A 14,198-nucleotide genomic window follows, 5' to 3' on the forward strand; every position below is an offset into this window, starting at 1 on the left:
CTAGGTGTTTTTTTGTTTTTTTGTTTTTTTTTCCAGACCGGCCGTGCAGTGAAAGGGGTGGTAGCTGAGGCAGGAGCTGCAGGGAGGAAAGCCCTGTGGGGATGTGGATCCCAAAGGCTTTGCAAAAATCGTCCTTCAAGGCTGTGGCTCTTGGGCCAAAGCTTCGCCTTCGTGTGGTGGAGCCCCAAAGCCCTGAAGGTGTGTGCGATGTGTGCACCGTGCCGCGGCCCAGCACAAACGAGGGGGAGATGCAGCCAGCCGGGCCCGTTTTTTAGGTTAAAAATAGGGCTTTTCAGGAGCAGCCTCCAAAGTGGTGGTGACTGATTGGAGGTGCCTGTTGCAGCTGCAGCGATGCGTACGTCTTAGAGGCACACACAGCGCTCGTACACCGGCGTCACGCAGCCGCCCGGCGGGAGCAGCGCACACCGCCCCGTCACCATGGCGACGGGACCTCGCGGCTCAGCTGCTTCCCGCCTCCCGCCTTAAAGGGCGCACCGCCCCTTCCCGGGGTGAGGGGGGAGTCGGGGAGTTTCCTCCGTGGCGGTGCGGCCCCTTTAAGGCATCCGATCACGTGCTCCAGCAGGGGGGTGAGGCTAAGGGCCGGAAGTCTCGCGCCGCCACCTCAGCCGGGCGTCGTTCGGGGCGCTGAGAAGCGGAGCAGCTGCCGCCCGGCCCGCCGGAAACATGGCGGGTATCAAAGGTACCGAGCGCTGCCGAGCCCCGTCCGGCGGCTCCGGGCTGCTGAGGGTTCCGCCGAGCCGCTCCCGGCAGCTCTGAGCCGCTCCCTGCCTACCGGCGGGCACGACGGCCTGGTCGCGTTTCCCTTTCCCTTAGCGGGGCCGGTAAACTCCTCACCGCCTGCCTTGTGCTTTGCAGCTCTCGTGGGGCTGTCCTTCAGCGGAGCCATCGGCCTGACGTTCCTCATGCTGGGCTGCGCCCTGGAGTACTACGGGTGAGCGGGCTGCGTGTGCCGAGCCTCCCTCCTGCCTGCTGAGCGAGCTGCCGCTCTCGTCAGTCGGGCGCCGAGCTCCGCTCGGTGTCTGCCTTCCAGCCGTTGTCCCGACGCTTTGTTGTGGTCAAATAACCCCTTTTCAGCTTGCACCCGTGTTTCCATAAAAATGACTGAAGTCAGTGCTGCGCTTCCTCAAGGTGACGAAGGCCTGCTTGCTAAGCGGTCGTTCTTAGTCTCGTGCAATTCCTTTTGCTTTGTACTTGCCACAGCACTGCGATGTTTGTTGCTTCTCAAAAACTCTGAGCAGCCAGCTCGAGCTGTAGGTGACTCTGTTCATCCTGAGGGGGTTGGACCAGGTGGCCTTTCAGGGTCTATTCAAACTCAAAGGATTCTGCGGTTCAGTGCAGGTGAAGCTGCAGGGAGTGCTGACACACACATCTGTGCCAGGGTGTGCCTTCAGAGCTGCCTTGTTTCCAGGCTGGGATTCCTCTCGTTTGGTTCCAGTTCTGCCCTTTATGTCTCCTCTAACTGATGGTTGTAGGTTTTGTGAGGTGACAGTGTGAGCTGAGTCAGGGAGGTGATGCTAAATGTGAAATACGTAATCTGGTTGTGGGAGAGAGCTTCCCTTCTCTGTGAAGCCAGGGGAGCACCCTCCTGTTGAAAGCTTGGGCTTAAATCACTGAATCCGCTTCTCAAATCACAGAGTAGGGCTACTGTCATTACTTTTCCTAACGAGGAAATTCATTTAAACTGATACATTTCTTTTTTTTTTTTTCCCCCCGTCAGTGTTTACTGGCCTATGTTTGTCTTAATATTTTACTTCATCTGCCCCATTCCCCACTTCATTGCAAGAAGAGTAAGTGACGACAGCGATGCAGCCAGCAGTGCCTGCAGGGAACTGGCGTACTTCTTCACGACTGGAATTGTTGTTTCTGCTTTTGGCTTCCCCATCATCCTCGCACGGGTCGAAGCGGTGAGTTCTCATAAGGAGGCACTTCCTGAGTGTAGGCTTTAAGTGTGCTGTTGTTTCTTTCTGAGCCAGGTGAGCTGCTTTTGTTTGTAAATCCTCCCTTTACTTTCCTTGTGATGTTCGCGGATTCTGACGAAAACAATCACTGCTGGAAAGTTGCTTATGGTGCTTTTTGACTAAACAAATGACTTGCATGACTAAAAAGTTTGCTTCTGGTTTTGCTGTGGTCCAGTGCAAGATATATTCTCTCCTCCTCCATCTCACACCCTTCTCTGTCATCAGCTCATGCAGTGCTTCTTGCACCATCTTTATTTTTATCTCAGAATATCTGCTTTCTCCATTTAGGATGCTGGAAACTTGGTGACTGGAGTGTATTATCAGTTAACTGCAAAAAGGCCAAACTTCCAGAACTGTCCTCCTGGTTTTCAAAGCATTTCCCAAGTTCATGCTTTGTCCCCTCAAATCTGAGGAAATCTCTGCTAGCTTCTTTTCTCTTTGCTTTCTGAACTGCTCTTCAGTGGTGAGATTTCTGTCACGTTCGTTTCCAAGGCAAAGAACTCCTTTGTCCTGTCTCCCAAACTGCCCAATGAGATGTTATTGTTTTTTTTAATTGTTGTTCTAGTTTGTTTTTCTCCCTTTGGCCTTATTGTTTTGCTTAAGCTTCATCTGCTTAGTTTTAATTTAATTTGTGATGCACAATTAACCCCACATCGAGTCTATTGTGGGCCTGATAATAGGCAGAACCAGAAGTGACCACAAGAGGGAACTCGAATTCACGTCTGTGTCTTAAGAGTAAATGTTTATTAGGGTAGACTTATGTGGGCAGGTCGATAGCTGCAGAAAGCTGTTTACCTTTAAGGCCAGGTGCTGTTTTCTGTGCTTGTTACTGGCATTTATTTGAAAACAATCTTTTATTTTTATGCATAGTAGTTAAAATAAAGCACTAATCTCAGTGGGCTTTTGTGATTTAGGTCCGCTGTAGCGACTTGTATGGCAAGGTAATCATTTTGCTCTAAAATATAGAATTATTAGCCTGTCTGTTGAAGTCTTGGATTATATGAGTAGTTGCTAATTGAGTGATTAGTACTATAAATTGTAGTATTTGTTGTTTGTCCTTTTTCTTCTTGCTTTCTGTAGTATTTCATTTAGTTTATCTAATGCATATAAATAACTGGCTTGGATGAATGTTTAAGAACTGCTTTGTTTGTTTCGTTTCCTTGCATTTCAGATCAAATGGGGAGCCTGTGGTCTGGTGCTGGCTGGCAATGCAGTCATTTTCCTTACTATTTTAGGCTTTTTTCTTGTGTTTGGTAGAGGAGATGACTTTAGCTGGGAGCAGTGGTAGGACCTCGCTCTGATGCTGGTAACGTTTTCAGCGTATGTCACCATATGTATGCTGTATGTGTGTGTCTGTGTGTATACATTACTACAAATGTGTGTGCATATGTATGCAGTTTGACATTATCACATCCTAACGTGCTTTTTAAAAATGTGTCAGCCAAAGGGGAAAGATCCCTGTGACAGCACTCTTACTGTATTCAGTAAAAGTTGGGATCGCCATTGCAAATCTGTCCACAAATAAGTTTGCAAAAACATAAACTGTTTTTACTCGTTTTTCAATATATGTGCATTAACTTCTGCTCTACTCACTGATACATGAGATATCGATCAGCATGTCTACTATTTTTCCAAAAACCATATAATTAAAGTAGATCAATATAAAGATTATCCTGCTTACTGTTGCTTACCTTGATTGTCTTTCTGCTCTGATTAAGGATGAATGAGTACTTGCTTTCCACATGAGTAATTGTAATTCTAATTGTTTCCTTTGATAACAAAAACAAACGTAGCATATGCCAACTCTTACTACCTAATGAAAGAGAGAGAAAACCCTGGTTAAAAATTGATGGTGTTCACTTAGAATCTACATTCTTTCTTCTCCCTAAGATATGCCAGTTTTGTCACTCTTCAACTTAATGACTGTGGATGTATTTTGGGAATAGTCTAGTGTTTTAATGCTCAGAGTTGACATTACTTCTCTCATGAAGGCTCATAGAGGAAGAAACTACTCTCAGGACACTTACAGTCACAAGACAGCATACAGCTCTGTATTCCTGTGTGTGAAGTGCCTGAATTACAAGGAAGTTAGTGTTCTGCTGGGCAGGACTTATCTCCTCTGTTCTCATTGCTTTGGTAACTTACTTATTCAAACTGCTATTTTTTGGCTGTAAGATTGTTAGATTAAAACACTATATTTTTATGATGGCATTATCCTAGTAAACATTCTCATAATCTCATTTATAAAAGTTAACTTTATTACTGTTTTGACTTGCTGAAGCCTTTGATTGATGGAGGCAGGTAATTTTATAAAAATGCATTCTGGCACAACCCTAACTCTAGAGGACACTTCAGTAATCTGCAGAGTGGCAAAGGAAGAGACGTGTTGGTTTCATTCTTACCTGGGGAAATTGACATAGAGATTCCTGTTCTATGAAGTAAGAAACCAATTTCCTGTGCAGGATGTTTTATTATTGAGACTTCTTCGGATTAGCAGGGGGCAAATGCATGTTCTATAATCTGTGTTACTTCGTGGCTGACTGCTGGGACCCAGCGCGGCTGTGAGGGACTTCTGTAAGGAGGTGACAGAACCAACTCTGCAAGATGTGGCAGCTTCCCTGAGACAATACCTTTTGCCCACTAGGTTGTATGAGAGTACTTGCACTGTTGTCCAAACTCTTATTACCAGTGTACTGCAGAATGGTGTCCTGTGGGTTGCTGTGCAGAGCAAAGGTTAACAAATTAACGAATGCTATGTGAGCACTCATACTCTGCCTTTTTTCCATGCTCAGGGCCCTGCTAAAAGGATACAGAAGTCACTCTGTGGTCCGAGTAATGTAGTATCATTCAAATGTAGACTATCTTGGCAAATAATTCTAGTATTTGATTAGATAGAAAACTGCTAATTACGTATTTTAAACTTAAACTTCGGATGTGTGTAAGGTGAACACTTCAGTGTCGAGGAATGCTGAATAGCTGGAGCTGATACTGAAGTGTCTGCAATGTCAATCCTGCCAAAGAAGAGTTAATGTTACAGCACAGGTTTTCTTCTGGATGCTGGTGCTTCATTGCAGACACAGCAGGAATATGCTTGTTAAGATGCTGTGAGCAGGTTGTCTGACTTTAAGTGAAATGTGCCATATATGGCTGATTTGTAAAGTACTGTTGTTCTAATTAGTAGCTGAATTATTTAGAGTAAACATAGTTTCTACAGAGGTCCTGCTTTGATTTTTTTTTTTTTGTGAAGAATTCACTTTTTTCTCCTTTTCTATGACACTTTTAATTCAAGTTGGTGAAGTAAAACATCAGTGATATACAGCTGAAGTGCCTGATCCTGCACATATCTGAAGTTTTGGTAAACATTCCATTTAACTCCAGCTAAAGCACTGCTTGTGCTCGCAGCGTTAGCTTCTTGAACGTTTTCACTCCTCAGAATTTGTGTACTGAAGGCTGCAATAGAAGTCTGTAAAGCTACCCAGTTACCACTCAAGTTTTGCTTTTGAGACAGGTGGAGTAAAGAAAAAAAAGCTCACATGAGATTTGCTTTAATATAAGTAATAGTCATTGTAGAATCCGTTCTCCATCTATTAGTAAATAGCACGTGCATGACAGATAAGGATTGGGATCCTATTGGGATGCAGGCAGTAAACATGTGACAATCTAAAGTGAAAAGGAGGGCTGGAAATTTTGGTGTAGCGTTGAGGAGGCCTTCTCCCTGGAAAACTATTCCATTGCACTCTTTTCCTTTGGCTGTTGCTGTGGCAGGGAGATACTGAAGGAAGAAAGTGAAGACTTCAGAAGCAGCTGTGTGCACTAATACTTAATGTGAACTTCGTGCAGTTTTCACCATGGATGTTTGTTTTAAGTTGTTTAACATTTAAAATCATATTTAATGGTGTTTAAATAATGAAATTCTTCTTTGACCTCCTTTAGAAGCAAATTTGCTTGAATGAGTTCAGCGTTTAAGAGGGTCAAAAAACCTTCTCAATGCACTTGGGTTTTTGTTTGCTTGTTTTTACCGAGAGCTTCATACATTCACACCAACCTGGTGCTCTGATGGCCAGTACTGGGCGTGCTGTCACTACCTGTCAGTAGTCATTTACTGTGGTTTCTCTGAAATTGTTTTCTTTATGGAATACCATATATCCAAAGTGCCTTAATTTCAACACTATGCTGATTTTGTGAATGCATATAACACGGATATACCATTTTCATAATCAACTGAAAAGCTGTTATTGCATTTTTATAAATCTGTCTTGCCAATTAATCACATTTTCTGTAAGTCACTATGCAGTGCAGTTTTTGTAACTTTTGTAAACACTATTCTTGCTTTTCTGTGTTTGCCAGGTTCTTGAGATGAAGTATTAAAACATATCCTGCTTTTCTTCTTGAATTGTCTAATAAAACTGAGTAAACATACCCGATGCTCAAGTATTTGTCTTTCTTAAATTTGAAGAGCTGACAAAAAATAAAGCTCTCCTGTAAGAAGAGGAAGGACACAGAAACAGCGTCTCCAATGCTTTCACAATGGTGCTGTGGCTGTCAGACATGGGTGCTGCTAACGAGCTGTTCAGATATCTCTTGGTGTTGGTGTTCCCTAACTGGTGAAATAGAGCTTTCAAGCAGATCCTCGGGCACAGTGGTGCTTGGGGACTATCTTGCCCCCAGATCCCCTTCATGTTTTTTCTGGAGATGCGTGGGAAGTGCCTTGTGGCCATTGGTTCTGCAGAGATTTTGGTACCTGGCTTCTGGGTCATCAGGATGGCTGATCAGTGAGATTAAAGCACAGTGGATTGCCAGGAGAGGCTGTGGAGCACTGCATTTTGGAGGTATTTAGAAACTGGATGTGGTCCTGGGCAATCAGCTCCTTACAGCTTTGGTCGAGCAGGGCTTTGGGCCAAATGACCTCTAGAAGTCCCTTCCACCCCCAGCCATTCTGTGAACAAATCTCAGAAGCCACGATCTAATTGCAACAGGGTCAGTTAGTTTTATGGCCTCCATTAGAATGCATTGTAGAGGCAGTGTTCAAGCAGGCCAGTGTGTTATCACTTAGCCTGAAAGCTGTTACATGTTTCCTGTATGTGGTGATTCTGTGAGCTTGTACTTAACCTCCTCTCCAGATTTAGATGCATCCATCAGCACTGGTGGAAGCAGGGATGCAGAGGGCATCAGAGCACTTTTCTTCCTAGGTCAATTCTCCTGTAGGTCAGTGGGTGACCGCATTAAGTGTGTGATCTTGATCCTACCACTGCTTGGGAAAATGAGCCTGCTCAGTTAATTTAATCCAATTTGTTAAAGCACCCACCATCGGGAGAGGTAAGCTGTGGCATCTGGATTCTGAGTAGCTGATGTTTCTTGTTTGCAGTAATTCTGGCATCTAAGCTTTCGAGAAGATGAGCACGCTTGTACTTTGCATGTTAGCTGCTGGCAGTGTGCTGTTTTGCAGAACAAATACTTGGGACTGCTATTCTGTGGTGCTTCACCCAACTCAATCGCTACTTACAGAGCAACCTTACAGCTCTATGTTTTGAACCAGGGGACTTGCTTCCTGAAGAGCTTTGCTTAACCTACTTTTGGATTTGCTGCGTACTATGATATAGGAGGATATAGCTTAACAAGTTTCCTACCTCTCCCACCTTTGTTTTTGTAGCTGCTCAGACAGCTGTTCCTCGTCAACTTAGATGGCAAATTAAAATGAGATGCAGAAGAATCTTGCACTGATTTTTACATTTAGTTCAGTCTCTTAAGCTTGTAAGCTTCCTAATAGTTATGTCTTTGGGTAACTTTCTAAAATCTTAAACAGGCTTTACTTCCATGAAGTAAATCTAAGCTCATCAGCACCCAGGAGTTAACTAAACTTGTCCTGCTAACGCAGGCTGTTACTGTTAATATGTAAAACTATGTAAAGCTCTGAAATGATCTCTTTAACTCTGATCTCAGTTGTTAACGCTGCTTTTAAGATACTGCATCATTTACTCTGCAGGGATTGTTTCTGCTGTATGTTAATGGATGAGAAACCTATTTCATTAGGCTGGATGCACACCAGGTACTAACGACTAATTGATTTGTTTAAGTGGTCCCTGCAAATACGTGACTGTATGTACTTGAGAGCTTCACAGGGGAGAGTGATGAAATATGGAAGGAAGCATTAACTGCTGAGTTGTGATTACATTTTAAAGATCAACTGGACACTCCTAAAGAAACATTTTCTCCATTGGCCTGGTATTTATCCGGTATTTATCCCTTGCTTTTTGTTTTGCTTTTGCTCTTTATGGTGAGGTTTATTTTAGCTGTGCCTCTTTTCTTGGGAGTTCTTTTCAAAACATTGGTTCCAGCTGTGTATGTCCCAGGGCTCAGAGTTCAGCTGGAGGTGTTTTGAAATCAGTGCTCTCCTTAGACGAGTTCTACATGCTGACCAATATTTCTAATAGCTCAGTTTGAATGTTCTGGTTGGTTGCTCCCTGCTTCCTCCACCACGAGGGGATCAGTCCTGGTCTGCGTGTGCAGACAGCATTCTTCTTGCTGTCCCAGTACCTAGAGGGCCTCTTAGGGGAGTATGGAGACATGCTCTCCTTCCACCCTAACTCTTAGGTGAAATGGAGGGTTGTTTTCGTAGTGAGACTACAACTGTGGCTTTGCTTATTGCAGTATTTTATGTATGATTAACATAACTGTGCATAATCAAACAGGATATAATCTCACTTCAGAGTCTTTGCCTTTAGGAAGGTTGCCTTCCTACGAAACGTGGTTATAATGTTGTTGTCTATTATTAAAATGAAGAAGTAAGAGTAAGTGCTTACAGCAACCCTCCTGGTGGAGAGTAAGGGTCTCTTAGTGAGTGCTGAGGCTCACACAGAGCGGGAGGTGACGGCGGATGTTGGTGTCTGCAGGGGAGGAGGTCAGCTGAGGCCATCCATGTCGGTGCATTTGGTTTTATCACTTGCTTTGAGCTGCTTTTTCCAGCATGCTGGCACAGTTGCTTTAATTTTCCCAATCATCATGAAGAAATGACGCTGTGCTTGGATGTTTGTTTGCTAGAGGATTTGGAGAGAAGTTAAAACGGTATTTATCATGCTCCACAAAGCATATGCTTGAAATAAGAGGATTGATCATGACATTTATATGTTTTGCTTACCCTTTGTTTTGACTATTTAAATTGGGCTTGTGATTTTGTTATTCATTTAATTCCTGCCTGAGACTGGTATTTCACAATATAATAGGGGCCTTTGTCACCAGCTCTCCATCTAAAAAAAAAAACAGCCTTTGCACAACATAAAAACAAAAGCTGCAGTAGTTGTAACCTATGGCTGCTGACCAAGTCGTCCCTTTTTGAAGCTGGTGGGAATTTGCTATTTGGGTCAGTGGGGCAAGGAAGCCAGGATCCAAGAGGGCTGATGCTGTTAGATGCTGAAGCCTTAATGTCGAAGGGAACCTGGGAGGGAGCTCATGAGTCACTTCCCTCAAATACATTGTCCATCTTGTTGGAGTGTTTGTTGCTTCTGGCTGCACTACACAGGGTACGTGGGTAATGTTGGTACAGAATCCATATGCCTGTGTTTCAACAGAGGGCACTTTATTCCAGGAGAGGATTTCACAGCTTGTCCTTGTTTTCAGTAACACAGCTTGTGTCACTCTGCACAACTGGTCTTTCTTTGATGTTCTGCTTTTTCTGATAGTGTGAGTGCTGGAGTTTGCAATGAGGGGTCAAGATGTTTAAAGTCAAGCACATGATAATAAAATGATTTCTCATTTAATACATTTTGAAGGGGAACTTTGCTCCTAGTTTAATTTTAAAATACTAGGAAATGTAGCATATGTACCATGCATGCAGAAAGTGACTTCTAACTTTTGAATCAAATTATACAAAATAACATACCTTAGGCAGTCCAGAGCATGCTATTTCTTCTATTCAAAGAATATACTATCTTATCAAGGAAGACTGCATTCTTAACCAATATTTTGCTGTTTAATCAAAATCTATAGCAGAACACATTTGTTTGCAAGGCTTTTAAAATAGCTAGACAAATTAATTAGAAACAATCTTTTCAAAACATACAGTCTTTCTGGTAGAGTCTCCTAAGTGTGTAAAGTTAATTAGAATTCAGCAAATAGCCTCATTTAGGATTCAGATGGTTCAAACTCCTTCACATACCTAAGAAGCAATGCAGGCGTCCGTTCCTCTCCCTATTTAGAAGAGAATTATTAGTCTGTTTGGCCCTTATCCCACAGGGTCCAGCCCCACAAGGAAGGCAGAAGGTCCCAGCTCCAAAAGGGCTGTGTTGGAGCCTGTCCTGGCTCCAGCCTTCATCCTGTCCCTTGGGGTTGCCCAGAAGCCCCCAGATCCCTCATTTAACCGTGACCTACATGTGGGCCCAGCTCCATGTGGTTCATTAACAAATAAAACCAACCCAAAGCAACCCTCCCTGTGATTGCTGGCATTTCCAGTTTCTCTGGAATATGGGAGTGAATGCTGTACTCCCACAGCCAGCAATTACAGCCAGTTCTTGCTTCCCTGCTCTGGTGGGACTGAGCTGTTGTCAACTTTGGGAATCACAAGAAGACAGCCGTGCCAAGAGGGAGTTGCATATTCAGAAATACTTAACAAACACTGATGTATGGGTGGCATTAATAAGATGGAAAGCAAGGCAGGCAAGTGGCCTGAGATGGCTACTTCTTTAATACAGAGATAGTTTGGGTGACTAATTTGTGTGATTGGTATCTGAGAGTTGCACATAATGGTTTGTGTTGAGTTACAGAATGCTATCTAGTTCAGTCAGTCCTGTTTCAGATGTGCTAATGAACCAGAGAGCTTGGTTAGAACGACAAAGTTAATTCCCCAGGAGGTCCCTTGGGATGTAGTGCACATCCAGAGCCAATCTTATATTCACTAAAACAAAGCAGAACAGATACGTGGGTCGCCTTGAGACTGAGCTCTTGTTGCCAGAGAAATTAGCACATTCTCTTGAGAAATGTACTTTTTTGAGCAGATATAAAAGTAAGATAAATCCAGTATTGCTGAACAGGGCTAATAATCACTCAATCACAATGCATTTCATTGGTTCTATCCCAGTACAGCTGGTTTAGCAGAAGCTTCTAGGTGGCTTTGGAGAAAGCAAAGAGTAATTACACCAATAGACAGAAATAACCATAAAGCTGATTTGTGTGGCTCACTTACAAGCAGATCCTGAACTTTCTGACTCTTTGTAAAAGGCTTTGTGTAAGTCCATCGAGGGCAGACTCATCATCTGTCCATCTGCCTGTCTGACGCTCAAGTGGCTGTTTTATTGTGTATCTCTCTGCTGTGTTACAGTGTAAAGAATTAGGAGTCAGCGAAGCTAATTGTATTCTTGGCACTAAATCTCTTTGGTAATGCACAGGTAATGAGGAAGTCTGTAGGTAAACTCGTTATGAGGTCAGTCAGTGTGTGTTTTCCTGCAGCGCTTTCAATAATCGCATTAACTCGATAGCATTTCCTTGGCTTTCTGAAAACTTTTAAATTGCAGAAATAGGCCATTTGTTATTGCTGTGTTTTCACTCAGAGATGGAGTGTGGCAACTAGATTTAGGCTGTTCTGTTCACTTCTAAACATCAAAACTTCCTGCCCCAAACCAACCCTTTTGGAGTTAGTTTTAGTTCTCAGTAGCCTGTTTTCTCTCTCTTTAACCCAATGACAAAGAAAGTGGAATGGTGGAAATGAAAAGTGAGCAGTGAGGAGGAAAAGGTAACTGGTGCTAGCTGGGGTGACCCATGTGTGCTGCAGCATCAGCCATTTCATGTCCTACAGTTAAATGGGTGATGGAACAATGCTGCATTAAATGTGACCTTTCTGAAGGGAAAACCCGTCTGAAGTGAATAATCAAATTAGACCTGCATTTGGCACGCTTCAAGTGGAGATCTTTTGGTTAAAATACCTGATCAGTAAGGGAGAATCTCAATGTTTGGAGACACAGAGTACCTTTAATGTGCAAAACAAAGGACTGAGAGTGTTCAGACAGAGAAAGATCAGAGTGTGTTCTGTCACTGGATCTCCTCTTTTGCTTTAACCTAGTTTTGTAAAGACAGCCCTGTCTGGTCTGTACCTAGCACAGTGCTTCTGTCTCTGTGTGGAAGGACTCGCAACGATTCCTTGTGATCCAGATTTTTAGGTTCATCAGTATTTGCGTGGATCCTTCCCAGTGGAAACCAGCATAAGAAGGCTGACTCTGCTGCCTATTCCTCTCATCTTCTCCAGCAGCATCAGCAGAGACTTAGTCTATACCTCCTCATGCAGAAGCAAGAGCACTTGGCAAAGAGAGGTAATGCTGGCTGAGGGAATGTTTCCTATGGGAATGAAACGGGCCATACAGATCATCTCTCTCCCCAAGGCCTCCATGTATCAGTGTACTCTGAGCCTTGTCTGCACTGCGGCCTGGGTTTACAATAGGAAACAGCTGTCTGATTCAGTGCCTGCTGGCTTGGTGCCTGCCTCCTAGTGCTCCAGTTTTTGCTATGGAGGGCAAAATGTACAAAATCCTCTGTCGCTGGCAGAAGAGCTCTCACCAGCCTGAAGTGCAAGGGCTTAGCACTGCTCCTGCTGGCAGCATGAGCCCCTTCATGAGGACATCATGCTCTGCTTTCGCTGTGGCTCTGCCTTCCTCTTTACCCTTCCCCTCTTATCAGAATCCCATACTCTTCATTCGCACCTCCTCTGTGCCAGGATTATCTGTACACATTTCTGCCCTGGTGGGATCCATCTGCTTATTGTCCTACCTTCTTCCTGTATCTGGCCCTTCCTAGCCTCCTTTTCCCTATCTTCCCACCACACACTGTTTTGATACTGTTTTTTTTTTTTTTCTCCATGCTGTTCCTTCCTTCTCGTACATTATTATTTGCCTAGAAAGCAACTCATGCAGAATGTCAACATATCAGCATGGAAAGGGATCCACCCATTCCCTTTTTTATTTTTTTTCGTCCACTCTGCGCTTCTGATTTTCTTCCAAAACTATTGGCTACTCATGTTGGAATAGTCCCTGATGTTTTGAAATTGTCAGATCTGGCTCTGAGAAGTTACCGAGACAGAAATGCCTTCACTGCTGAACATAATGTCTCCGCCACCCAGTACATCTGATTTTGGGATAAACAGGTCTCTAACAGGTCTTGTCCACAGAACATCTCAGTATGGTTGACATACTGCCAGATTTTGGAGACTAAGGTATAGGTCCCAAAGGTCAGATGCCAAGTTCCCACTAAAATTAGTGGCTAAAGATGTGGTTTAGAGCAGTACTGGAAAGCCAGTAGCTGAAAACTGGACATAGCGTGTAATGACTTTGCTTAATACTGACATAAAATCTGATTTGTAGAGTTTTCTTAGTTGCAGCTACTTTGGGACAAATGGCACAATTTTCTACACGCTAGGAAAAAAGCATTTCATCTGTAGAGACTCAGTTATGAAGTGGATCCAAATAAGAACACCTTGTAGACGATTCTAAAGCAGCATTAACTGGGTGAAGGGCAGCTGCCAACGAAGCCCAATGAAATCAATTAATAGTCGCTTGACAAAGCACGTGAAATAAAACTTAGTGCTGAACTGAGGCAGCAAACATGAGATGGTGCTTTTGAGATACAGGAATTCAACGAGGTGCAGATTCCAGGCATGAACCAAGCAGTATCTGACAGCCATTCCACTGTATTGGGCTGCCACAGTGTGTTGTGCTGGCTGCTGTGTTGAAGCAGAGTTCTCCCTGCCCTGAAAAAAGAGCATATTCATCTTGGCATCATCAAATGATCTGCAGCTATTGCCAGGATTTTATCTGTATTTAACCATGAGCAGCAGTGGGTGTTACTGATAAGTCATGAACGCTCGCAGTGTACGTACTGCTGTGATCTGCTCAATTTACTCTTGGCCTTGACGCTCGGAGGCCATTCCAAACACATAGCAATTAAGTCTTTTCTATGCATAGTGTATTCTAGTCATGTAGAATGTGTTCGCAGAGCCCCCAGGGAGCTTGTGGTTTAATCACTGTATTTACATGGCATTGACTCAATATTGTACAAGCTGCATAAGGCAGATGGGTTCCACCTGGAGGAATGAACGGTTTCAGGGACTGCACAGTGTGATAGTCCATCTGAACACTCAACATTCTAGCTAATCTCTTCTTCTTCCCTCTTTGTTTTAAAAGTAATTCTGCCTACATATCAATTCATGCAGAGGTGTTTTTCCTTTGTACTCCTGTGTTACAT

At 43.6% G+C, this 14,198-nt stretch overlaps 1 protein-coding gene across 1 annotated transcript; it reads left to right on the plus strand.

The window, feature by feature from the left end:
• The first annotated feature begins 565 nt into the window (after nt 1-565).
• On the plus strand, nt 566-4,216 carry LEPROT (leptin receptor overlapping transcript). The gene is given in 4 exon segments (NM_001303172.1): nt 566-700; nt 877-952; nt 1,739-1,925; nt 3,151-4,216. Coding segments are annotated over 4 exon segments (396 nt in total). The 5' UTR covers nt 566-684; the 3' UTR covers nt 3,268-4,216.
• Nucleotides 4,217-14,198: the final 9,982 nt, after the last annotated feature.

This window comes from Meleagris gallopavo, chromosome 10, assembly GCF_905368555.1.
Source record: "Meleagris gallopavo chromosome 10, MGAL_WU_HG_1.1, whole genome shotgun sequence".
In the NCBI taxonomy this organism is placed as follows: Eukaryota; Metazoa; Chordata; class Aves; order Galliformes; family Phasianidae; genus Meleagris; species Meleagris gallopavo.